Raw genomic sequence first — 27,725 nt, 5'->3', positions numbered from 1 at the left:
AAGCCTTCCAGGAAGTCGAGCGGATTCTGCAGTGGGTGGAAGTCACAGGCTCCACCATCTCCGCAGTTCACATCCCGGGCGTGGAAAACTGGGAAGCAGATTTTCTCAGTCGTCAGGGCATGGACGCGGGGGAATGGTCTTTTCACCCAGACGTGTTTCGAGAGATCTGTCGCCGCTGGGGAACGCCGGACGTCGATCTCATGGCATCGAGACACAACAACAAGGTCCCGGCCTTCATGGCACGGTCTCAGGATCACAGAACTCTGGCAGCGGACGCTCTGGTCCAGGATTGGTCGCAGTTTCGACTGCCATATGTGTTTCCCCCTCTGGCAATGCTGCCCAGAGTACTACGCAAGATCCGGTCCGACTGCCGTCGCGCCATTCTCGTCGCTCCAGACTGGCCGAGGCGGTCGTGGTATCCGGATCTGTGGCATCTCACGGTGGGTCAACCGTGGGCGCTTCCAGACCGTCCAGACTTGCTGTCACAAGGGCCGTTTTTCCATCTGAATTCTGTGGCCCTCAACCTGACTGTGTGGCCATTGAGTCCTGGCTCCTAGCGTCTTCAGGGTTATCTCAGGATGTCATTGCCACCATGAGACAAGCCAGGAAGCCAACGTCCGCCAAGATCTATTACAGGTCTTGGCAAATCTTCCTTTCTTCGGCGCTCCATTGGGAGACCCAGACGATTGGGTGTATAGCTACTGCCTCCGGAGGCCACACAAAGCATTACACTAAAAAGTGTAAGGCCCCTCCCCTTCTGGCTATACACCCCCCGTGGGAACACGGGATGCTCAGTTTTCAAGCTTTGTGTGCGAAGGAGGTCATACATCCACGCATAGCTCCACTGTTTGTAGTCAGCAGTAGCTGCTGACTATATCGGATGGAAGAAAAGAGGGCCCATATAGGGCCCCCAGCATGCTCCCTTCTCACCCCACTTGTGGTTTGTAAGGTTGAGGTACCTATTGCTGGTACGGAGGCTGGAGCCCACATGCTGTTTTCCTTCCCCATCCCCCTGAGGGGCTCTGGGGAAGTGGGATCTTACCGGCCACCAAGCCCTGAGGCCGGGCTCCATCCACAGACCCATAGAACCTGCTGGATGTAGAGCGGGAGTGCCGTTCAGGGACAAGGCCCTGCAACTTTCAGGTACTCTGTGTCCCCGTATGGCAAGGCACGCACACTCCAGGCTTGCTGGGTGTGCTAGTGCGCCGGGGACTGTAGCGATGTGCGCTGGGCTTATAGTCTCGGCAGTTTACTGGGAGACTTTATGTGTGGGGACCGCCACGCCGACCGCCCCTAGAGCGGCGGCGCAGCTGCGACTTGTAGTGCGCCGGGGACGCGCCGACCGCGCTTTTACGGCGGCGGCGCTTCTAACTTTAGTCCCCGGCTTTGCGGCCTAGTTTCCTTTTCGTTCCCGCCCCCAGCCCTGCCAGTCAGGGGAGGGGCGGGATGCTGTACAGTAAGTCGGCGCAGGGAGCTGGAGTCTGCTTTGCATTCTCCAGCCCCCTTCACTAGACACAGTGGGACGCCGGTTTTCCCGCTCTTGGCTCGGGCACGCCCTCGGCCCGCCCCTCTTCTCTGGAAGCAGGCAGCCATCGCAGAGCAGGAAAATGGAGACAAGCGCCGAGCTACCGGTCACAGGATTCCGGCGCAACACACCCGCTTTGTGCGGGCGGTAAGCGGCAGCCGAAGTGCTGACCCACTAATGCTGACATTGCACTGTAAAGACTATTCTTGGCTGTCTACCCACTTAGATGGCTAGACAGCGGCAGCAAATAGCAAGAGTGCTAAGGCGATTGCATGTGCTGCAGTGTTTACTGTCATGCTCGTATGCTACACATTCACTGTATGTCGCTATTCTTGGCTAATGCTCCTATATAAATAGACAACAGCAGCAGAAAAGCCAGGGTGCTAAGGCACAAGCTTTCAATGCTGCTTCGATTGCATGTGCTGCAGTGTTTACTGTCATGCTTGTATGCTATACATTCACTGTATGTCGCTATTCTTGGCTAATGCTCCTATATAAATAGACAACAGCAGCAGAAAAGCAAGGGTGCTAAGGCACAAGCTCTCAATGCTGCTTGGATTGCATGTGCTGCAGTGTTTATTGTCATGCTTGTATGCTATACATTCACTATATGTCGCTATTTTTGGCTAATGCTCCTGGATAAATAGACAACAGAAGCAGAAAAGCTAGGGTGCCAAGTCACAAGCTTTCAATGCTGCTTAGATTGCATGTGCTGCAGTGTTTAGTGTCATGCTTGTATGCTATACATTCACTGTATGTCGCTATCCTTGGCTAATGCTCATGGATAAATAGACAACAGCAGCAGAAAAGCTAGGGTGCCAAGACACAAGCTTTCTAGGCTGCTTGTACTACATGTGCTGAAGTGTTTATTTGTACTTCATGCTTGTATGCTATTCACTGTACGGTCGCTATCCTTGGCTAATGCTCCCAGATTGCTAGACAATGGTCAAGGTGCCAAAGCACAGCTTGCTATGCTGCTTGTACGGCATGTGATACTGTTCCAGGACCCCCAGTGTGTGCAATTGCTCAACCGGGGTCTCGGCTACATGTGGCCAAAAGAACCACCTGTGATCCCGGTCCAGAGACAGGGACGGAGTCCCAGTTTTCCGCTAATATATTGTCTATGACTAACATCTTACAGACTTTGCAGTCCAGACAGACCTTGGGCAATATTGGCAATGCCCCTGGCCACCCTGATTTGGAACAAATCAAGGCCCCAGAGGGGTTCCAGGCATCCTAGGGTGCAGGCTCTGACACGGACGACAGTCCCAGACTGCCTAAGCGGGCTCGCTGAAAACGGCCCTCCACTTCATCACTGGTCAGGGTCCCAGCAGGAGTACTCGCTGTATGATGAGGCAGACGTAGCTGTTCAGGACTCTGATCCTGAGACCGCTCTCAATCCGGATGCCCGGATAGTGACGCTTTTAGTGACTAATCTTATAGCGTCCATCAATAGAAGGTTGGGTGTTTCTCCCTCAGCCCCTCCAGTGGAGGAGTCAGCTTCACAGCAAGAGAAATCTCTATTTCGGTATCTCAAGCGTATATTGAGTACTTTTCTGGTCACTCTGACTCCAGAGCAGCAGTCCAGAAACGCCACGCTTATCCCGATAAGCGTTTCTCCAACCGTATTATTGATACACGTTGTCTCTTCCCCCCTGACGTGGTCAAGCGCTAGACCCAGTGTCCAAAGGTGGATCCCCCAATCTCCAGTCTTGCGGCTAGATCTATAGTTGCAGCGGAGAATGGGATTTCACTTAAAAATGCCATTGACAGACAGATAGGCCTCTGGTTGCAATCTGTCTATGAAACTAGCGGCGGGTCGGTTGCTCAGGCATTCGCAGCCGCAGAGGCACTCCAAGCTATTTTCAGCTGGTATTGCAAGAGGGACGCTGTCGCAGGTACATCTGGGCCCCAGCAGCGCCCGGAATCTCACAATGTCGACATTGCGACTCAAGCTATTAAGGCTGTCCTAGACTCTACGAGCCGTAAGTCAGTGGCGTCCGCCAACTCCGTGTTTTTACGCAGAGCCTAGTGGTAAGAGATTAGAGCAGATGCTGCTTCCAACAAAGTGCTTAACCAGGTTGCCTTTATCTGGTGACAGGCTGTTGGTAAGTGGTTGAATGAAATCATTCACCTGTCCAAGAGGACTCGAAAGGCCCAGAGGGGCATAGATTCCTGGCGGGCTCAATCATGCCCGGGGAAAGCAGCCGGAGGAACCGCAACCAAGGCGTTTTCCTCATGACTTTCAGCCCTCGCACTCCGCATCCGCAGTCGGGGGGCAGACTTCCCCGCTTTAGTGACATTTACCTGCCACAGGTCAAAGGCCGGTGGGTGAGAGTCAGTTTGTCTCAAAACTGCCTCACCGACCGAGCAGAGGCTCTTCTGCAGGCAGGAAGAGTGGTAATCCCTGTTCCTCCTCAGGAACAAGATACGCTTTTCGCTCTGACCTGGTCGTGGTGCCAAAATAGGACGGCTCCTTCCGTTCCGTTCTGGACCTTAAACTGCTCAACAAGCACGTGAAAACCAGGCAGTTCCGGATATAACCCCCCGCTCCGTTTTTGCCTCAATGCCTCAAGGAGATTTCCTAGCATCAATAGACATCAGGATGCTTATCTCCATGTGCCGATTGCTCCAGGGCACCGGCGTTGGCTATGATGCGTTATTAAAGACGAGCATCTTCAGTTTGTAGCCCTACCCTACGGTCTGGCGACAGCCCCACGGGTGTTCACCAAGTTCATGGTAGCAGTGACAGCAGTCCCGCACTCTCAGGGTCACTCTGTGATCCCTTGCTTGGACAATCTACTTGTCAAGGCACTCTCTTAAAAGGCATGCCAACACAGCCTGAACATGGCGCTGGAGACTTCCCAGAGTTTCGGGGGGGTCCTCAACTTTTCAAAGTTAAACCCAATCGCTGGCATAGCTTGGCATGGAGTTTCACACTCTCTCAGCGATGGTGAAGCTTCCACTGGACAAACAGCGGTCACTACAGACGAGGGTGCAGTCTCTCCTTCAAGGAGACGCCTCATCCAGAGGCAGTCCCTTTCACGCAGTTTCATCTGCGTCCACTTCAATGGAACATTCTTCGCTAATGGGAGGGGAAGTCGATGTCCCTACACAGGAACGTCCCCCTTTCTCAGACGATCAAAGACTTTCTTCAGAGGAGTCCACTCTTCAGATCAATTGTCTGGAGCTCTGGGCAGTGTATATTGCCCTGCAAGACTTCCCGCAGTGGCTGGAAGGCAAACAGATCCGAATTCAGTAGGACAATCCACAGCGGTGGCATACATCAACCACCAAGGCGGACTACGCAGTCGGCGAGCCTCCCAGGAAATCCGCCGGATTCTGCTGGGGGTGGAAGACAGAGCATACACCATATCCGCAGTTCACATCCCGGGCGTAGAAGACTGGGAAGCGGACTTCCTCAGTCACCAGGGCGTGGACGCAGGAGAATGGTCTCTGCACCCGGACGGGTTTCACGAATCGGCAGAACAGCTGAATTCTACGGCCCTGAACCTACCGTGTGGCCATTGCATCCTAGATCCTAGTGTTCTCAGGATTATCCCAAGAGGTCGTTGCCACCATGAGACAGGCTAGGAAACCCACGTCTGCTAAGATCTACCACGGACGTGGAAGATTTTTCTTATCCTGGTGCTCTGCTCAGGGAGTGTCTCCCTGGCCATTTGCATTGCCTACTTTTCTTTCCTTCCTACAATCGGGGTTAGAAAAGGGCTTGTCGCTCGGCTCCCTTAAAGGGCAAGTCTCGGCACTATCCGTGTTTTTTCAGAAGCGTCTGGCACGCCTTCCTAAGGTGCGCACGTTCCTGCAGGGGGTTTGTCATATCGTGCCCCTGTACAAGCGGCCGTTAGATCCATGGGATCTGAACAGAGTACTAGTTGCTCTCCAGAAGCCGCCTTTCGAGCCTCTGAAGGATGTTTCCCTTCCTCGACTGTCACAGAAAGTGGCCTTTCTGGTAGCGATCACATCTCTTCGGAGAGTGTCTGAGCTGGCAGCTCTGTCATCCAAGGCTCCCTTCCTGGTGTTCCACCAGGACAAGGTAGTGCTGCGCCCCATTCAGGAGTTTCTCCCCAAGGTAGTATCCTCGTTTCATCTTAATCAGGATATCTCGTTACCTTCTTTTGTCCTCATCCGGTTCACCGGTATGAAAAGGATTTACATTTGTTAGATCTAGTGAGAGCACTCAGAATCTATATTTCCCGCACGGCGCCCCTGCGTCGCTCTGATGCACTCTTTGTCCTTGTCGCTGGTCAGCGCAAGAGGTCGCAGGCTTCTAAAGCCACCCTGGCTCGATGGATCAAAGAACCAATTCTTGAAGCCTACCGTTCTGCGGGGCTTCCGGTTCCATCAGGGCTGAAGGCCCATTCAACCAGAGCCGTGGGTGCGTCCTGGGCATTACGACACCAGGCTACGGCTCAACAGGTGTGCCAGGCAGCTACCTGGTCGAGTCTGCACACTTTCACCAAACATTATCAGGTGCATACCTATGCTTCGGCGGAAGCCAGCCTAGGTAGAAGAGTCCTGCAGGCGGCAGTTGCCTCCCCGTAGGGGAGGGCTGTCTTTGCAGCTCTAACATGAGGTATTTCTTTACCCACCCAGGGACAGCTTTTGGACGTCCCAATCGTCTGGGTCTCCCAATGGAGCGCCGAAGAAGAAGGGAATTTTGTTACTTACCGTAAATTCCTTTTCTTCTAGCTCCTATTGGGAGACCCAGCACCCGCCCTGTTGTCCTTCGGGATTTTTGGTGTTTTCGGGTACACATGTTGTTCATGTTGAACGGTTTTCAGTTCTCCGATGTTACTCGGAGTGAATTTGTTTAAACCAGTTATTGGCTTTCCTCCTTCTTGCTTTAGCACTAAAACTGAGCATCCCGTGTTCCCACGGGGGGTGTATAGCCAGAAGGGGAGGGGCCTTACACTTTTTAGTGTAATGCTTTGTGTGGCCTCCGGAGGCAGTAGCTATACACCCAATCGTCTGGGTCTCCCAATAGGAGCTAGAAGAAAAGGAATTTACGGTAAGTAACAAAATTCCCTTCATCCTGGTGCGCTGATAACGGTTTTCCTCCATGGCCGTTTGCCTTACCCACATTCCTTTCATTCCTACAATCTGGAATGGACAAGGGTTTGTCCCTCGGCTCTCTCAAGGGCCAAGTGTCGGCGCTCTCCGTGTTTTTTCAAAAGCGTCTAGCCAGGCTTCCGCAGGTCCGCACGTTCCTGCAGGGGGTTTGCCACATGGTCCCACCTTACAAACGTCCGTTGGATCCTTGGGATCTTAACAGGGTTCTGACGGCTCTTCAAAAGCCGCCTTTTGAGCCGCTGCGGGATGTTTCTCTTTCCCGTCTTTCTCAGAAGGTGGCCTTCCTGGCGGCGGTCACATCACTTCGGAGAGTGTCTGAGCTTGCAGCGCTGTCATGCAAAGCCCCCTTCCTGGTTTTTCACCAGGATAAGGTGGTTCTGCGTCCTGTCCCGGAATTTCTTCCTAAGGTGGTATCCCCCCTTTCATCTAAATCAGGATATCTCCTTGCCTTCCTTTTGCCCTAATCCAATTCACCAGTGTGAAAAGGATTTGCACTCTTTGGATCTAGTGAGAGCACTCCGGTTCTACGTGTCTCGCACGGCGCCCCTGCGCCGTTCAGACGCGCTCTTTGTCCTTGTCGCTGGCCAGCGTAAGGGCTCTCAGGCCTCCAAGTCAACCTTGGCTCGGTGTATCAAGGAACCGATTCTCGAGGCCTACCGTTCTTCTGGGCTTCCACTTTCTTCAGGGTTGAAAGCCCATTCTACCAGAGCCGTAGGTGCGTCCTGGGCTTTGCGGCATCGGGCGACGGCTCAGCAGGTGTGTCAGGCAGCTACGTGGTCTAGTCTGCACACTTTCACGAAGCACTATCAAGTGCATGCCTATGCTTCGGCAGACGCCAGTCTAGGTAGGCGAGTCCTCCAGGCGGCGGATGCCCACCTGTAAGAGGGGGGCCGTTTTCGGCTCCTTTTATTGAGGTATTCTTTTACCCACCCAGGGACTGCTCTTGGACGTCCCAATTGTCTGGGTCTCCCAATGGAGCGACAAAGAAAAAGGGAATTTTGTTTACTTACCGTAAATTCCTTTTCTTCTAGCTCCTATTGGGAGACCCAGAACCCGCCCCTGTGCCCTTCGGGCTGGTTGTTCTTTTGTGTACACATGTTGTTGATGTTGATTTGTTCTTATGGTTCATGGTTTTCTGTTCTCCGAACATCCTTCGGATTGAATTTACCCTAGACCAATTTATAAGTTTTCTCCTTCCTGCTTTTGCACCAAAACTGAGGAGCCCGTGATCCACGGGAGGGTGTATAGGCAAAGGGGAGGGGTTACACTTTTTTAAAAGTGTAATACTTTGTGTGGCCTCCGGAGGCAGAAGCTATACACCCAATTGTCTGGGTCTCCCAATAGGAGCTAGAAGAAAAGGAATTTACGGTAAGTAAACAAAATTCCCTTTTTTATCAAAATGATAGCACACAGCTCAGTAAGTGACACATCGCTGGAATCAAGGTCTGTGTTCCTGTGATTTTGATAAAAATCACTGTTTAATCAGCAGCAGATTATCATTACAGGACTACTTGGTAATCCAGCATATTCATGAGAAAATATTGATTTTATCATTATGACAACAAACAACTCAGTAAGTGACACACCGCTGGAATCAGGGTCTCTGTCCCTATGTTATGCTGCTCTCAGATGGGGGAGCAAACACTTGGTGACAGATTTCCTTTAAAGGCTGCAAGAGACGCCTGCTTCTTACAGTATATAATCATAGATGCCCCTTTATGTGTATTCTTTAAAGGGATTTCTTAAAGGTGGATACAATATTGATGGGCATAAGTTATTTGCAGATTGGTTACAGCCTATCTTCCTCCCTCCTGCTTACTGGGCTGTGGAGCATCAGTACCAGACAAAGTCACTGCCAAAACTACCAAACAATGAAAGGGACGGGGTGCTGTCAATATTAGTATATTAACCCTTTTTGGCAGGGGCAACATGCTAACTTTGGTTGTGGTGTAAGCAGGGTAGCAGGGGCGCTGTAGCCGTGGTCTGTGTCATGTGTAAGTGCAGTCTCCTGGCCCTGCTACAGGCAACCGTTCCTCAGGGTCCCGTATACCCCTATGTTCGCCCAGCTGTCCCGCCGACAATAGGGACCTGCTCATAGGGGGATCGGTCCAAGCCCGGCACTACTCACACTCTGCTCTTCTTGCAGCTATCTTCTTCTCCTCTAACTATTCCCTGCCTTACTTCCCAAGCTCCTCCCCGGGGCTAAAGCTTTTCCTTAACCCCTGGTGCACTTGCTGTTGGAGGTGGCCGAGGTACCCAGCTTTTACATTCTAACCAGCAGATTCTATCTACTACCACTTAAAGGGAACCCGTCACCAGATTTGGGACTATAATCTGCGGTCACCACCAGTGGGCTCTTATATACAGCATTCTAACATACTGTATATAAGAGGCCAGGCCGCTGTGTAGAACGTAAAAATCACTTTATAATTCTCCCCTGAGGGGCAGTGCAGACTGGTCGGATGGGTGTCTCCATTCTCCGTTCGCGGCGCATCCTCTTTCGGCCATCTTTGTTCTCCTTCTTGTGAAGTCTGGGTGCATGACGCTTCCTACGTCATGTACACTAGCCGCCATTCAGGTACCGCGCAGGCGCACTAAAATAGTTTGATCTGCCCTGCCCAGGAGGACAAAAAGGATGGGGCATATCGAAATCCATCAGCCCAATCTTTCCTCCATCCGATTGTTCGATGTGTATGGACAGCTATGCCGCATTCTTCTTGCTAGATGTGTTGGTTGATTTATTGTGTTTTATTGTTTTTTTTCTGTTTTTGTTTTTTAGAGACCGGCCAGAATCTTGCTAGAGAATCAGGATGTATTGAAACACTTCTCTTCTTATTTAGGTAAAATATGGAAATGACTTTTTCTCCCATCTGATGAAATCCACACAGAGATATAGTTTTATATGTCTTTTTTATGCTTTGCAGCAAAATATTGACAAGTAATGTGGTGCTGGTCAGTGGAAGCACAAATCCGGAATATCAGCTGTGGTCGTCTGTCTGCAGCGCGCTGGGCGCTTGTGCTACTAACCCACAGAATGGTAAGATCTCTTTATATTTACTGTTCACTTCCTGACAGGTGAGAGAATAGGGTTTATTGAGCCGTGAAGTGCGAGTGCCGCCAGGTTTTCCATGTCAATCTATGGCTTCATTCATTTTGTGTTTCTCTTTCAGAAGAGAACCAGAAACTCTGCAGTTCAGCATTTCCACAGGCGATCAAACGGCTTCATGAACCTCTCCAACATGAGATAATAGTGCGGCCTATCTGTTGCATGATTTGTCCCTTTGTCGCCAATAATAGTAAGTGTATGGCAGCTTGATACATTAACTCTTCATTATAAAATAGTTAGCAACTGCCTGCAGCCTTACATCAAGCATAATGCTGAGCCGTACATCACCAAGCACAATGCTGAGCCGTATATCACCAAGCACAATACTGAGCCATACATCAACAAGCACAATGCTGAGCCATACATCACCAAGCACAATGCTGAGCCGTATATCACCAAGCACAATACTGAGCCATACATCAACAAGCACAATGCTGAGCCAAACATCACCAAGCAAAATGCTGAGCCATACATCACCAAGCACAATGCCGAGTCATATATCACCAAGCACAACGCCGAGTCATATATCACCAAGCACAATGCTGAGCCGTACATCACCAAGCATAATGCTGAGCCGTACATCACCAAGCACAATGCTGAGCCGTATATCACCAAGCATAATGCTGAGCCGTACATCACCAAGCACAATGCTGAGCCGTATATCACCAAGCACAATACTGAGCCATACATCAACAAGCACAATGCTGAGCCGAACATCAACAAGCACAATACTGAGCCATACATCAACAAGCACAATGCTGAGCCAAACATCACCAAGCAAAATGCTGAGCCATACATCACCAAGCACAATGCCGAGTCATATATCACCAAGCACAACGCCGAGTCATATATCACCAAGCACAATGCTGAGCCGTACATCACCAAGCACAATGCTGAGCCGTACATCACCAAGCATAATGCTGAGCCGTACATCACCAAGCACAATGCTGAGCCGTACATCACCAAGCACAATTCTGAGCCGTACATCACCAAGCATAACGCCGAGTCATATTTCACCAAACACAATGCTGAGCCGTATATCACCAAACATAATGCTGAGCCATACATCACCAATCACAACGCCGAGTCATATATCACCAAACACAATGCCGAGTCGCATATCACCAAGCAAGATGTAAAAGTACAGTAAGACTGTGTTTTATGTCTGAAATCATTGTGTTTCCTTAGGATTTGTCCAGGATTACTTTGCCTCTATTGGAGGGCTAGAAATATTGGCTGATATTCTCTCCCACCTAGTGAATGGTTTACAAGAAAGAAGTTTGTATTTCAGGCTTGCTGTGGTGGTTATGGAGACTTTGGACATGTGCATCACAGGAAACTGTAAGTTAACAAGGCTGTACATGGAGAACTGCAAGTGGCACATGGCCACACAATCCCACAGTGTGGACTTTTCCCATCGCCATGTGCATGGTATTCTGTCCACCTCTCCCTTGGTCGGTCATTTGATAGGTTACATACACCAATGAGATATTTTGCTATTTGAATATAACATAAAGTACAGCAATAATAAGCAAAGGACTTGTTGATGCAAAGAGTCATAATGCTCCATACGACCCAAGAGTGTAGCGACCGTAACGGGGCCCGGAAGTACAGGGGGCCCGCTGGCCCCAGCTTCTGCTTCAGCTGGATGTGCAGCCAAGAGCACTCATTCAGCTGAAATACACTGCAGCACATAGACGCGTCGGGTTCCTACACTGCGATGTGCCAGCTGCCAATTAAGGCTACATTCACATGACTGTTCCGTTTTTACAGTCAGCAAAAAACGGTCCTGTTTTTCCACAGATGCATCCGTGCGGCATCCGTGTGATAACCACATCCGTCCCGTTCCGTGTACAGTCCATGTGTCATCCGTGTGACTTCTGGTTTTTTGCAGACCACAAAAGACAGAGTTCCATAGAGTCCAGGGTATCTGGCCAGATGCTGGTCCCCATATAAGGTCTATGGGGAGCAAAATCCGGCAGAAAGGGGTAGGTGTAAGCGCTACATACTCACCGAACACTGGGCGGCTGTCACACTGCTCCCGTGGGATTTTGCGGATCCATTGAGTTGTATTGTGTCACGGTCCGCAATTATGGAACAGAATAGGACATGTTCCATAATAAAAAGGACATTGAAAAGATAGTCCTGTTAGAAAGTCCACAAAAAAACAGGAACTGAACAGGACAGACGGAAATGTCGTCTGAATGAGCCCTAAGGCTTTGACTATTCACTGCTCCCCACGCTCAAAATCCAGGCATGAGGAGCAGGGAATATGCCAGCACCCGGCAGCTGACTGTACTGTAAGTGGGCACACTGCGCATGACAGTGACATCATGCACTGTACCGCTTACTCGCTGGTCAGTTGCGGCATGTCATCATCAGAGGAGGACACTGGAGAGTGGAGGGAGGGTAAGTATAATCATTTATTTTGTTTACTGTGTGTGGCGCTTGGGAGTATCATATGTACCAGGATGCTGCCAGGATGGGAACATAATCTAGGCTGTGGCCATTATGCGGACATGTATACCAGGATGAGGCCATTATGCAGACATGTATACCAGGATGAGGCCATTATGGGGACATGTATACCAGGATGAGGCCATTATGGGGACATGTATACCAGGATGAGGCGATTATGGGGACATGTATACCAGGATGAGGCCATTATGGGGACATGTATACCAGGATGAGACCATTATGGGGACATGCATACCAGGATGCAGCCATTATGGGGACATGTATACCGGGATTGAGGCATTATGAGGACATGTATATGTACTGCCCCGCGGCCTCGGCCGCCGAGCCGCTCGCATCCAGGCTCGTGTGTCGGTGGCTCGAGCACCTCCGGACCACGTCGCTCTGGAAGGGTGTGGTGGCGGTGCACGCAGGGGGGGGTTGGGGTGGTTGTTTGGTAAAGTTCGTGACGCCACCCCCGGGTTGTGGTGATTGTATGGTGGACACCACCGCTGCAGTTGACTAGGCCTCCCGGGGACGGTGTTATGCAGATTGGTGTTAACCCCTCCGTGGGCAGGGGCGAGGGTCCCGGGGGCCCGCGGGAAGGTGAGGCTCGGGGTGCAAAGCGCAGTGTTGCGGTGCAGCGCGGTGTGGTGCCTGACGGCACTGGTGTACTCACTCTGACACAAGATAACGGAGTCTCTGGTAAACCAAACGGTAGAATGGACGGGGCTCACAGCCGGCTGCGGTGTTCTCCCTGGACAGGCTGGTGATGGCTGTCGCTTCCCTACACCTGTGTTATGTAATTTTTGACTCCTGTGCCTGGACACTGGTAGTCCGCTCCCCGGCGTGTAATTGTCGTAGGAGCCCGTTTGCCCGCAGACGCTGGCCCTTTGGATCTCTTGCCTTTGGCGGTGGCACTTATCCGGGATGGTTGGGCTGTTGCCGTCAATCGGGACTTGGGTGGGAATGAACCCCTGAGGTCCACACCGCAATCAGTAAATTCGACTATCAGGGCGGCTTCTAGCCTAGTCGGGGTCTGAGTACCCTGCCTGGTGCCTGGCTCCAATCGGCTCCACGCTTCGGTACCGGCGGGCCACCGCCCGACCCCGGTCCTACGGTTCCACCGACCGTTCACAAACTCCTGCAGGCGGCCACCACCGTCTGCCGACCTTGCTGGAGGTGCCTGGGCTCCGACCCAGACACCTAGACAGTCTGTGGCAGGCCTGGTCCCTTTACTCCTCTCCTCTCCACTCTCTCTCACTGACTCTGACTGACTGCGACTCTTGTGTCTTCCCGCCTCCAGGACTGTGAACTCCTCGGTGGGCAGAGTCAACCGCCTGGCTCCGCCCCACCTGGTGTGGACATCAGACCCTGGGGGATGGCAACAAGGATTTTTGTTTGACTGTTGTCACCTGTCCGGGGAAGGGGTGTGTGTGTGGTGTTGTATCTGTGACTACCTGGCTAGTCCAGGGTGTCACATTCCCCCTTGGTTTAACGCAGACCGTCCGCGGGCTGCCCGTCCATCACCGGTTTTATTTTTCTGAAAAAGATATAAACAATTGAAAAACATTCAAACAAGCACTTTTCATTTCTTCCCTTACGGGAGGCACATTACTTGAACCGTTACATCGGGAACATTTTTATTTATAACAGGGAACGGGTCCATGTCCTTCCGCTTTCCCACCCAAGCAATCTGCACCTTGATGCTGCCCCTAAGAAATGGGCAGCACGCCTTTTCCCCAGTCCGGAAACAGGAACCTGGCCAGGCTACCCAAGCGGGAACGGGTATGGTGCTTCGCACCCGGCAGTCACTTAGAGGCCCCACGTCCAGGGGACCCCTGACCCGGAGGATGGTCACCGGTTCTGACGGTGACTGGACCCCAGCCTGCTCTGCTGCGGGTCCCTCCTCCAACCAGCCTCTCCGGAGACTGGCAGTTGCTGGAAGGGCAATTGGGGGCATTATTTACAAGCCCAATAGTTATTGGGTGGCTTGCTAGTTCTCAGCCTTGTCTTTGGGGAATAGGGACAACATCAGTCCCAACAGGGACGGGCACTTCAGTAGCCAGGTCCGCTACCATAAAACAAAACTGTAGGGTCCCAACGGAGACTTGCTGTAGGGTAAAACCTTGCTGCCGACGCAGCCTCTTCCAGTCACTTTCCCCTGTCCACCACAGGGCAGCACGGGACCCCAATGCCACACTCACTCACGGTGGCACTGTCCATAAAGACCCCGTCTTCCACTGCTTGTGATGCGGGTACGGTGAACTAGGCTCCACTTACAGAACTGTCCTCGCTCCTCTAACTCCCCGCCATCCTCCACCAGGGGCTCCGACCCCTGATGGCGCCCACTGAGGCTCCGACCCCGGCGGCGTTCAACAAGTCAAGCGGGGTCCGGCCCTTCCACCCAGCGTACCAGATGGCATCCCACGGGAAACTCAGGGACGTTCAACAAAGGAAGACGGTGATGCAGGGACGGGACCTTTAAAACTTCAACTTTAAAACATTGAACTTTAAACTTCAGGGGTTAATGCTTTGCGGTTCTCCGGCCCCGTCTTAAGGCCGGCCGTTCTCAGGGCACGCACCCGCAAAGTGCCCTGGCTGCCTGCAGTACCTGCAGATCGCTACCATCATGTCTCCGAAGACGCCAACGACGAGCGGGGCCTCATCCTCTGAGACGGACTCCGTATCGTCTCCCGAGCTGCTGCCATATGTCGTCTCCGGTTCCGAGTTGGGGGCCGTGGGATCTTCCAAACCGAGCGCCGTTTTCATCAAGGCTTGGCGAACTGCCGGGGCCGACATCCTCCCTGCGGCAGACGGGTCACCGCCAGCTGCTGCACGGGGGGGGGGGTCACCACGGTACCTCTGGGCCCGCCGCCCCTGCGACCGGAGTGGGAGCCACCCGCTGGCTAGCTAATTTACCTTCAGGCCCCACCACTCCGGTGACGGGTGCCGCTCCGCTCCCGTCCGGCAACGCCGACAATTTCCTTTTTCTTCTCCCGCGAGCATCAGTAGCCGCCCGCTTACCTTCTCCCCCTTGGTTTTTCTGCAGCACCTCTCTCTTTGGGGGCGAAGCTTCACCTTCGCGCCTTCAGTGCTCGGGGAAGACGACTCGAGCGGGAAACTTTCGCGCCCAAAATGGCGGATCTTCAGATTTTTCAGCGGGACGCCGCTGACGGGATCCACAAGGCGCGCTTCTACTGGTAAGTAGACTGGATCGATCCTGTTCGTGACGCCAAAAGAGGACGATGTGTACCTCCCCGCGGCCTCGGCTGCGGCCACCTGGATCCGGACTCGTTTGTCGGTGGCTCGAGCGCCTCCGGACCCGGGGGTCACGTCGCTCTAGAAGGGTGTAGTGGCGGTGTACGCAGGAGGGGTTTGGGGTGGTTGTTTGGTAAAGTTCGTGACGCCACCCACGGGTTGTGGTGATTGTATGGTGGACACCACCGATGCCTTTTACTAGGCCTCTCGGGGACGGTGTTATGCAGCTTGGTGTTAACCCCTCCGTGGGCAGGGGCGAGGGTCCCGGGGGCCCGCGGGAAGGTGAGGTCCGGGGTGCAGGGCGCAGTGTTGCGGTGCAGCGCGGTGTGGTGCTGACGGCACTGGTGTAATCACTCTGACAAGATAACGGAGTCTTTGGTAAACCAAACGGTAGAATGGACAGGGCCCACAGCCGGCTTCGGTGTTCTCCCTGGACAGGCTGGTGATGGCTGTCGTTTCCCTGCACCTGTGTTATGTAGTTTTTGACTCCTGTGCCTGGACACTGGTAATCCGCTCCCCGGCGTGCAAGTGTCGTAGGAGCCCGTTTGCCCGCAGACGCTGGCCCTTTGGATCTCTTGCCTTTGGCGGTGGCACTTATCCGGGATGGTTGGGCTAATGCCGTCAATCTGGACTTGGGTGGGAATGAACCCCTGAGGTCCAGACCGCAATCAGTAAATTCGACTATCAGGGCGGCTTCTAGCCTAGTCGGGGTCTGAGTACCCTGCCTGGTGCCTGGCTCCAATCGGCTCCCCGGTTCGGTACCGGCGGGCCACCTTCCGACCCTGGTCCTACGGTTCCACCGACCGTTCACCAACTCCTGCAGACGGCCACCACCATCTGCCGACCTTGCTGGAGGTGCCTGGGCTCCGACCCAGACACCTAGACAGTCTGTGGCAGGCCTGGTCCCAGGTCTGCCTGTGCACGTCTTTACTCCTCTCCTCTCCACTCTCTCTCACTGACTCTGACTGACTGCGACTCTTGTGTCTTCCCGCCTCCAGGACTGTGAGCTCCTCGGTGGGCAGAGTCAACCGCCTGGCTCCGCCCCACCTGGTGTGGACATCAGACCCTGGAGGGTGGCAACAAGGATTTTTGTTTGACTGTTGTCACCTGTCTGGGGAAGGAGTGTGTGTGGTGTTGTGTCTGTGACTACCTGGCTAGTCCAGGGCGTCACATATACCAGGATGCAGCCATTATGGGGACATGTATACCGGGATGGGGCTATTATGGGGGCATGTATAACAGGGTGGGGACATCTATGGCAGGATGTGACCATGATGGTGAAATCTATATCAGGATTGTCCCTTTATGGAGACATTTATATCAGGATGGATCCATGATCCATTTACGGTATATCATGATGAGGACATATGTACCAGCATGGGGTTAGGATGTGGATATATCTCCGGATGGGCTATGATAGGGATATATATACCAGGATGGACCCATTACGGGGACATGTATACCAGGATGGGGACATTTATGCCAGGATGGGACCATGATGATGACATCTATACCAGGATGGGGCAATTATGGAGACATGTATACCAGGATGAGGCCATGATGGGGACATATATATCAGGATGGGGACATATGTACCAGGATGGGGTCAGGATGTGGATATATACCAGGATGGGCTATGATGGGGATATATATACGAGGATTTAGCCATGATGAGGTCATACACCAGGATGAGGGACATATTTACCAGGAAGTAGCCCAGGATGGGGGACATTAGTCCAGGATTGGGGGCAGTACTACAAAATGAAGGGGGAGGGGAGCAACTCATATGTCTTTATAGGATTTAGAGCGCTATAGCGGCCCATACATCTGACCAGCATATGGGTGGGGGTCCAGGCTCAAACTTTGCAGTGGGGCCCATCGGACTCTAGTTATGCCACTGTTACCACCCATCGTGATATATTAGACCTGGGGAAACTCATTGCAAAAATATGCTCATAAGTAGCGCTTCACTTCAGCGAGAGGCTTATGCTCCTCACAGGGTATAAATCCAATACCTGGATGTCAGTCCATCCTTATGTTGGTATGTACAACTATATATAGGAAACTGATATTAAATTGTGGCCAATATCACACAGTATGGACCACGATGTCAGAAATAGCCACAGGTCTCCTGATCCAAATTCAGCAGCCTCATAGGCATTTACAAGACTGTCGATTTCAGGGCAGGAGACCCACAGTCAGTCTGTACTAAGTCCGAGCTACACGGATGTGTGACACCAGCATACGTGTTCACATCTACATTTTCAATTCAGATTTTCCACTATGTAATTAAACAACAAATCATTTCATCTCACACCCTATATTATTGTCCCCAATGGAACCTATTGATGTATAATGGAGTCTGCTGGAAAGAAAAGCCTCAGGAATGAATGAGATCTAAAGTGGCATTAGGTGAAATTTTACACTGAAGCCAACTATCAAAACATTTCTGGGACCTGATCTACACAAAATAGTAGCGATATAATAGAGAACGTATAGTAACATTGGTACTATGATTTATTTGTTTCCTAGCTGAGTCTATCCGTCACCTGGAAAATCACAGTATAATATCAAGTCTGATGAGCCTTTTATCCTGCGGAAACCTGGAAGCAGAAGACAAGTTGAGCATTGTCCTCACCATCGGACACCTCACAGAAGACTGCGGTATGTGTTCTGCAATGGTCAATAGTTTCCATTAGGCTCCATTCAAATGTCCGTGATAAAAATGCACGTTATTCACGGTCCTTGGTGTGGGTATGTATGTGTGTGCGTGTTCCGTGTGTGTGTTCAGCGTGTGCTGTCAGTGTGCTATCCATGTTCTATCTGTGATAGTACACGGACAGGAGGAACGTCTATACTCACCTGTCCCTGGCGCTGCTGTTGCTTCTGGGTTTGCAGAGCAGTGAATATGCATGAGCATAATGAGCAAGCCCGGAAGCTAGTGACAGCAGAGCCGAAGATGGGTCAGTATAGAAAATCATTATATTTCAAAGACACGTGTTTTCTCCAGTACGTGCCACACTGATGTCACATGGATCACATCAGTGCACGGGCCGTGTGACATCAGTGCTTCTAGAGAAAAGCACAAGGACACGTGTGTGCGCTACATGGACCCAGATCCATGAGAAAACAAGGATGTGTGCACAGACCCATTGATTTTAATGGGTCTGTGTATGTCTGTGTCTCCGGTCTACTACGTCTGAGTGTCTGCCTCCAGTAGGCATATAGGCTCGAAAATAGTGCACACAATGACTCCATCTGCACAATTATAGTCAATGGAAAAAGTTCAGAATCCCGTTTTGTGGGGGGATCGGATGGGACCACTGAACGCGGGGAAGAATACAATGTGATAGCACCTTTATATCTGTACTTATATAAACATGATGCAAAATATAAAGATCTACTTCTACTTTTCACATTTCCCACAAATGAAATCAGAGGGCATTGTAGGATCTCGGTGGGAAATAACTGTGGTTTGATACGGTTTATCCTTTCTTCTGCATTCATATTTTATTGACCCACATGCTGCTCTGTTTCTGGAAAACATTCACGGCAGCAGCTCCGACACAATAACATTTACACAGCGGTGGAGCGATACGAGATCAGTGATATGAGATCAGTACCATAGTGTGAACTGTTTTTAATAAGTGTCTCATTCCACAGCGGCAAATCAATATGAACTGCTGAAAAGCCACGGACTTTCCCTCATGGACCAGATTCTGGAGGAGTCACAGGATGACAAATTACAAAAAGCAGCGAGATTCGTCCGTCAGAACTGCAGACCTATTAGTAAGATTGCAATGATGTTTGTGATTTGGCAGTGGCGGTGAGGTGGGGAGGTATACCACCCATGGGTACCCCACACCCCATAATAACAGTATCGTCTGTGAAAGAAAGTGACGATGGGTATAAGCACCTTACCTTGTAAATGAGATGTGTAAAGAATTATATAGGCAAAAAAACTGATGGCAATCCCAACATGCAGTCTGAACGACTGCAAAACTCAACGTGACATAGACAGTTGCACTCTGAAGTGCTGGCATGCTTTAACATTTCAGAGTGCAGCTGTCTCTGTTAACGTAAGTATATGTTCCACTTATGTGTCAGGAGGATTTCCCAATGTATTCCTCTGTCCTTTCAATCTACATACAGTGGAATAAGTTGCCAATAGGCTCTTATATTACAGACGTCCACCTTGTACATACATGGCATATCCATAAGATATACTATCAATGTGTAGTAGATACAAATCCCATCAATTTGAAGAACACTTGAGATCTCCAGTGACACCGGGTTCATTCTGTGAATAGGCAACAAATATTCGAGATGGAAATACCTCCTTAAGAAAGCATTTTTCTTTTTGCTTGATGACTCCTAAAGGAACAGCAAAGCAGATGTCCCTTTTTCCATTCCATTTCATAAGGTAATAGGATGCTAGATACCTGTGGTGACAGCTTATCTCCCTTAAAGGGAATCTGTCAACAGGTTTTTGCTCCCATATCTGAGAGCAGCATGATGTAGCGACAGAGACCCTGATTCCTGTTATGTCTCACTTACTGAGCTGTTTGCTGTCATTTTGATAAAATCAATGTTTCTCTATCGTTTCATTGGGGGACACAGGACCATGGGTTATGCTGCTGTCACTAGGAGGCTGACACTAAGTAAACATAAAAAAGTTAGCTCCTCCCTAGCAGCATACACCCCGAGCCGGAGGCGGGCTCAGATCAGTTTTTAGCTTAGTGTCGTAGGAGGCTGATGTGGGCCGTCTCGGCCCCCCTCAGCCATGTATGTTTTTGCGCTTTTTTATTTTATTTCGGCGCCGCTCATCGCTCTCATACCTGTCGTCTTCTTCTCTGCAGGTATTCGCTTCACTCATTCTCCGCAGCCCCGTGGGTACCGCTCCCCAGGGTCGCAGGGGCTTGAGACTTCGGGGCCCTCTCCCCCGCCCGTCCCCGTGGTACCACTCCCGGGGGTGCGCGTGTGGGCAGGTTGTTTTGTGGGCACCCCTGATTCGCCCTGAGGTATCACCCCAAAGGGCGTACAGGGGAATACAGCAGGGATGGAACCTCAGCAGCGTTTGTGATAGATGGGGCCCTGTCACGCTGCCTTCTCCTGATAGGGGGCTGTCTACCCCCATCATGATGCCTACTACCCTGCCTTCAGCACGCTCTCCCCCGGAGCCTTCCTGGACGAGCAGCGCTGTTCACAGGCAGGGCCAGGGAGCTCTGCCTGCACCGCATCCATCGCTGAGCCGGCGCCGCCGATTGCAGGTAGGATCCGACTTCCCTGCTCTTTCCCCCGGCCCCCTCCATAAATTTAGTCCCCGGCTTCGGCCTAGTCGCTCCTGCGTCCTAGCCACGCCCCCGCTGCATGCTATTGGCCGCCGGTCGTCTCCCTCTGTACCTCCCACTGCTCTGCCTCCTGGCAGATGGTGGGGGCTGTGAATCCTCCAGACTTTTCGCGCCGGAATCCTGCTCCTCCCCCAGCCTCCTCCAGCGTCCCCTCTCCATTTTAGCCTGCCTCTGGTCCCCTGAGGCTGCAGCACGCCGGCGTTCTGAGTTTTCTGGCCAGCTCATTCCTGGACTCCACTTCTGGACTGGTGGGCAGCACGCAGGACCTGGGTAAGCTCTGCTCCTAAGGAGTAGCCCTCACTAGGTAGCATTCTCTGAGTTTAGGGACGAGTTAACCCTCTCCTGTCTCCTTCCTAGCAGCCACCAGGGAGAGTACCTGTGTGCACCATGCCTAAGGCTAAGCCCACCCAATCCAAGCAGGCCCCCTTTGCACTATTTTTTGCATGCTCCTCCTGCAGCTCCAAATTTTCCCAGGGTCAGGACGCCCCACTATGCTCCGTCTGTTCTACAGACGCGCAGCCTCCGCAGGACTCCGCGGCCGACGCTTCTGATACCGCAGACGCCACAGCGCCATATGCTGCAGGGCCCTGCGTCCCGCCCCCCCCCGACTGGCTAGCGTCCCTGTCCCAGTCCGTAGATTCCCTCTCTGAGGCTTCTCGGACCATCGCGCAAGCTCTACGCCTGCTGCCGACGCTCGCCCAGATTCCCGCAGACCCGGCGCAATTGCCCCCGGAGCAGGTGAGCCCCGTTGCAGGGTCCTCCTCTGCTGCTCAGAAACGGACCCGCCGGGTCTCGTCCTCAGACTCTTCCCAGGTTTCACCTTCATCCCCAGGTCCAGACCGTCAGTCCTCCAGGGAGGCTTCTGACTGCTCCGAGGATGATTCCGATGCGGTACCCCTACAGGACTCGGAGCAGGCGGCCGATATTCGGCACATGGTAAATAGCCTGATAGAAGCAGTAAACCAGACCTTGAAGGTACAGGTGGACCCAGTCTCCTCCCAGAGCACCCAGGTCTCCTTTAAGCGGGTGAAGCGGGCCCAGAACACATTCAGCGGACATCCGGAATTCGCTGAGTTACTGCGCAGCCACAGGCAAAAGCCGGACAGGGTATTTACCAGCGGTAAGTCCATCGATTTGCATTATCCCTTTCCTGAGGGTCTTCGAAAGGATTGGGCAGGTTCCCCTGTGGTTGACCCCCCAGTCTCCCGCCTGTCTTCTCACACAGTCCTTCCACTCACTAACGGTACGTCTCTCAAAGATCCTACGGACCGTACTATTGACAGGTTGGCCCGTTCCGCCTTCGAGGCAGCGGGCTCATCCCTCTCTCCGGCCTTCGCCTCGGTTTGGGTGGCGAAGGCCCTGATGTCCTGGGCGGACACGCTACGCGGCGGTCTCCGCGCCATTCCTACCAATCCGGACCTGGTTCCCATCGCCTCGCAGATTTCCCTCGCGGGTGAGTACTTGCTCAATGCAGCCCTGGCGTCTGCAAGTTGCGCGACCAAGGCCGCCAGCAACAATGTGGCCATCCGTCGAGCCCTTTGGCTCCGCTCCTGGAACGCGGATGCGGCCTCTAAGAAGTCACTAACTTCCCTGCCCTTCCTAGGGGAGCGTCTCTTCGGAGATAGGCTGGACCAGCTGATCTCCGATGCAACGGGAGGAAAGAGTACATCTCTCCCCCAATTGCGCCCCAAGCGCTTCCAGAATCGGCGCTCCACCGCTCGTTTCCGGTCCTTTCGCAGCTTCAGCTCCAATCCCCAGCCGCGGAAAAGCCGCTCTCCTCCGAGAGACAGGAAGACCCCGTCATTCAAGACCAATCCCGCCTGGCGTTCACGCCCCCGCCAGTCCACGAGATCCTCTTCTGGTTACCGCCGTCGTTCCTCCAAGTGACTCGCGGTCGGCGCGCAACAGCGCCAGACTTGTGGGAGGGCGCCTGTCTCGTTTTCAGCATGTGTGGATCCCCCTGACCGCCGATGCCTGGGTCAGAGAGATCATCACATCAGGCTACAAAATAGAATTCGAGGCAAAGCCACCGAGACGTTTTTTCCTATCTCGCCCTCCCGAGTCTACCGCGCGGGCTCGCGCGTTCTTTCACTCCATAGACTCCCTCCTCCGAACCGGAGTCGTGGTACCAGTCATTCCCGCAGAGCGTTTCAAGGGGTTCTATTCCAACCTTTTCGTGGTCCCCAAAAAGGACGGCTCTGTCCGTCCCGTCCTCGACCTAAAGCTTCTGAACAGGTCGGTGAGACCTCGGCCGTTTCGAATGGAGTCACTCCGGTCCGTCATCGCGTCCATGGAGGTAGGCGAATTCCTGGCATCGCTGGATATTCAAGACGCCTATCTTCACGTCCCGATAGCCACCTCTCACCAACAGTTCCTCCGTTTTGCGATAGCGGAAGATCACTTCCAGTTCACAGCTCTTCCCTTCGGCCTCGCATCCGCACCCAGGGTCTTTACGAAGATCATGGCTGCTGCCATGTCCGTCCTGCATGCCAGGGGTGTCATGGTCATCCCGTACTTGGACGATATGTTGATAAAGGGCTCTTCTTTCGAGGACTGTCGTCTCGGGGTTCAGGTCACGATCGACACCCTTTCACGGTTAGGGTGGCTGATAAATCGGACGAAGTCCTCTCTGATCCCGGCCCGTCGGATCACCTTTTTAGGCATGGTATTCGATACCATCCAAGGGCGAGTTTTCCTCACACAGGAGAAGATCTCCTCCCTACAACGAGGACTCCGCGCTCTTCGGCGTCAGCGCCAAGTGTCCATCAGGTTCGGCATGCGAGTCCTCGGTCGTATGGTGGCGGCGATGGAAGCGGTACCCTTTGCACAGTTCCATCTCCGGCCACTCCAGCTGGCCTTGCTGAAGAAGTGGGACAGATCTCCCTTTTCTCTGGACCGCAGGTTTCATCTTTCGCCGGAGACCCGCAACTCCCTCCGTTGGTGGCTCAATCAGCGCAACCTCGCATCAGGGAGGTCTTTCCTCCCGCTCCACTGGAAGATAGTGACCACCGACGCCAGTCTCCAGGGCTGGGGAGCAGTGTTTCGACATCACACAGCGCAGGGCCGATGGTCACCGAGAGAGAGTTGTCTCCAGATCAACATTTTGGAGATAAGAGCCATCCGGCTAGCCTTGCAGCAGTTTCGGCACCTAGTACAGGGTTGCCCGGTCAGGATCCAGTCGGACAATGCGACGGCGGTGGCGTACATCAACCACCAAGGCGGCACAAGAAAGTGTCGGGGCGATGCGAGAAGTCAAGAAGATATTGCACTGGGCCGAGTGTCATCACTCCCTGATCTCAGCGGTACACATCCCAGGCGTGGACAATTGGGCGGCGGACTTCCTCAGCAGGGAAGGCCTCGCCTCCGGAGAATGGTCCCTCAACCGGGAAGTCTTCAACCAGATCTGCGACAGATGGGGAGTTCCGGACGTGGACCTAATGGCCTCCCGGTTCAACCGTCAAGTTCCGCACTTTGTAGCGCGGTGCCGTGACCGCTTGGCTTTAGGAGTCGACGCCCTCACCCTCTCATGGAGCCAGTTCAGTCTCCCGTACATCTTCCCTCCGCTCCCTCTAATTCCGAGGGTCCTCAAGAAGATCAAGGCGGAAGGGATACCGGTCATCCTAGTGGCTCCGGACTGGCCCAGGCGAGCATGGTTCGCGGAACTAACTCAGCTCCTCGCAGACGCTCCGTGGCGCCTTCCAGACCGTCCAGATCTCCTGCAGCAGGGGCCTCTCTTCCATCAGAACTCACAGGTCCTAAATTTGACGGCCTGGCCATTGAATCCTGGGTTCTAGCTAAGGCTGGTTTTTCCTCAAGAGTGATTCAGACAATGATTAGGGCCAGGAAGCCATCTTCATCAAAGATTTACCACCGCACGTGGAAAGTTTTCTTCAGGTGGTGTGAAGAGCAGAATATTTCTTCTCCTCTCGCCTTCTCCCTTCCTTCCCTGTTGGCATTCTTGCAGTCAGGCCTAGATGCGGGTCTCTCGCTCGCAACACTAAAGGGCCAGATATCGGCGTTATCAATCCTGTTTCAGAAGCCACTGGCCGCTCGTTCACAGGTTAAGACCTTCATCCAGGGAGTAGCCCACCTGGCACCGCCGTACCGTCGGCCTCTAGAACCGTGGGACCTTAATCTAGTCCTAGGGTCACTTCAGGGCTCCCCATTCGAGCCCTTGCGAGAATCTTCCCTGTCTCACCTGTCTTGGAAGGTGGTGTTTCTTGTTGCCATCACTTCTATTCGCAGGACGTCAGAGCTGGCAGCTCTCTCTTGTCGTTCCCCCTTTTTGATTTTTCACCAGGACAAAGCGGTTCTCCGGCCAGATCCCGCTTTTCTCCCAAAGGTGGTCTCCCCGTTCCATCTTAACGAGGAAATCATCCTTCCATCCTTCTGTCCTGGCCCCTCTCACAGCTTGGAGAGGTCCTTGCACACCCTGGACCTAGTGCGTGCACTTAGAATTTATGTCTCCAGGACCGCGCCGTTCCGTAAGTCAGATGGTCTGTTTGTTCTCCCTTCTGGTCCCAAGAAGGGTGAATCTGCATCCAAGGCCACAATTGCCAGATGGATCCGTTCCGCCATATCAGAGGCCTACCGGATTCGGGACAAGTCTCCGCCGCGGGGGGTAAAGGCGCACTCTACCCGCGCAGTGGGCGCCTCTTGGGCGATTAGGCATCAGGCGTCGGCCGACCAGGTCTGCAAGGCCGCCACCTGGTCTAGCCTGCACACCTTTACTAGGTTCTACCACGTTCACACCCAAGCATCGGCAGATGCTATTTTTGGGAGAAAGGTCTTGCAGGCAGCAGTTGCGCACCTGTAATAGGGTGGCAGCATTCAATTATAGTGCAAGCCCGCCGAGGGAGGTTGTTGTTGTCTGCCTCTGCGGGTTTTTCGGTATTCCCACCCAGGGACTGCTTTTGGACGTCCCATGGTCCTGTGTCCCCCAATGAAACGATAGAGAAAGTAGGATTTTTGTGTACTCACCGTAAAATCTCTTTCTCTGAGTCTTCATTGGGGGACACAGCACCCACCCTGCTTGGTTTTTTGGTTGATTCAATTGCATTTGCCTGCTATTTTTTCAGTGGTCTTATGTTCATAGACCTCTTGTTTGCACGGCTGCATTGTTTTAGTTACAACTTGTGTTTATGTATGGTGATTCTGGTACTCCTCCTACTGCTTGTGCACCAACTGATCTGAGCCCGCCTCCGGCTCGGGGTGTATGCTGCTAGGGAGGAGCTAACTTTTTTATGTTTACTTAGTGTCAGCCTCCTAGTGACAGCAGCATAACCCATGGTCCTGTGTCCCCCAATGAAGACTCAGAGAAAGAGATTTTACGGTGAGTACACAAAAATCCTACTTTTCTCTGCAGTTATACAGAGCTCATGAATATGCTGGACTACCTGCAGCACAACAAGTAGTCCTGTAATCATCTACTGCTGGTTAGGGCTCATTCATATGACCGTTCCGTTTTTGCTGTCCGAAAACACGGTCCATTTTTTTCACTGATGCATCCGTGTGGCAATCCATTGCGTTTCAAATACGGGACGTGTGTCATCCACGTGTTATCCGTGTGCCTATCATTTTTTTTGCGTACCGCAAACCACGGGAGCAGCTAGATAGATACATGGGTAGCTAGATATAGATAGATAGAGGGATAGATAGAGAGACAGAGATATATAGATAAATATAGATAGATAAATATAAATAGAGGAATGAATGAATGAATGAATGAATGAAGGGATAGACGGATAGTTAGAGGGATAGATAGATAATAGATGAGAAAGACATATCATGTCCCACTTCCCAGCATTTTGTAATCTTGCACCCTTTAGTGCCTTTCATGTGGCATTTAAGGGTGCTTAGCCTTGTACAGTATTTAGCCAAAAAATAAATTAATAATTTAGAAAAACGACGTGGAGTCTCCACTATTTTTTGTATCCAGCTCGGGTAAAGCAGATGGCTGCAGCCTGCAGACCACAGCTGGCAGCTTCACCTTGGCTGGTAATCCAAAACAGAGGGCACCCCACACTGTTATTTTAAATTAAATAATTTAAAACAAAAAATGTGGGGTCACCCCCAAATTGGATCACCAGCCAAGGTAAACTGGACGGCTGTGGTCTGGTATTCTCAGACTAGGGAGTTCCGCGGTTCTTGGACCCTGCCCAGCCTAAGAATAGCAGGCCGCAGCCGCCCCAGAAGTGGCGCATCCATTAGATGTGCCAATCCTGATTCTTTGCCCCAGCTCATTCTGATGCCCTGGTGCGGTGGCAAACGGGGTAATATATTGGGTTGATACCAGATGTGTAATGTCACCTGGCATCAAGCCCTGGGGTTACTGATGTTGCAGCATCTATCAGATACCCGACATCAGTAACCCAGTCAGTAATAAAAAAACAAATAGGCAACAAACAAATTCTAATTTGAAAAAACTCTCCCCAAAACATTCCCTCTTTCGCCAATTTATTGGAAAGATACCAACAGAACGTTCTCCATTTGCTGGGAGAGCAGTGCAGTGACCTGTGCTAACATCATGAGGTCAGCCCAGGTTACTACAGGGCATGACCAGCGCTGACTTCAGGAGGTTAGCGAGGTACATTACCTGCGTTGATGGAAGCCTCTGCACTCCTGACGTCAGCGCTGGTCACTGAGTTCAATGACCGCCGCGTTCTCAGATCACCTCTCGCGAGCAGCCTGTGACGTCACCGCTACTCTCGGGCCCGCCCGCGAGAGGAGATGTGAGAACGCGGCGGTCAGTGACGAGTGCTGACTTCAGGAGAGCAGGAGTTCATCACCGCAGGTAATAAACTTTACTAACCTCCTGACGGCAGCGCTCATCATACCCGCGGCTGCTCGCATTGCAGTGTCGGCATATGCTGACATTGCAGCGCAGGCATATGCGGACACATTGTAGTGCCGGCATATGCTGACACACTGCAGTGCG

At 52.4% G+C, this 27,725-nt stretch overlaps 1 protein-coding gene across 1 annotated transcript in view; it reads left to right on the top strand.

Moving 5' to 3' along the window:
- LOC142302353 (telomere repeats-binding bouquet formation protein 1-like) overlaps positions 1-19,267 on the top strand; it is a 47,247-nt gene extending 27,980 nt beyond the window's left edge. The window contains exons 5-10 of the mRNA XM_075343412.1: positions 9,396-9,456; positions 9,541-9,653; positions 9,787-9,912; positions 10,911-11,063; positions 17,970-18,101; positions 19,101-19,267. Of these exons, the coding sequence (XP_075199527.1) occupies positions 9,396-9,456; positions 9,541-9,653; positions 9,787-9,912; positions 10,911-11,063; positions 17,970-18,101; positions 19,101-19,267 (752 nt within the window). The remainder of the gene's footprint in view (positions 1-9,395; positions 9,457-9,540; positions 9,654-9,786; positions 9,913-10,910; positions 11,064-17,969; positions 18,102-19,100) is intronic.
- The last annotated feature ends 8,458 nt before the right edge of the window (positions 19,268-27,725 follow it).

The sequence above is a fragment of the Anomaloglossus baeobatrachus genome, chromosome 4 (assembly GCF_048569485.1).
Source record: "Anomaloglossus baeobatrachus isolate aAnoBae1 chromosome 4, aAnoBae1.hap1, whole genome shotgun sequence".
Classification (NCBI taxonomy): domain Eukaryota; kingdom Metazoa; phylum Chordata; class Amphibia; order Anura; family Aromobatidae; genus Anomaloglossus; species Anomaloglossus baeobatrachus.
The sequence above is the reverse complement of the archived record's forward strand: the minus strand, read 5'-3'. Positions and strand labels throughout refer to the sequence as shown.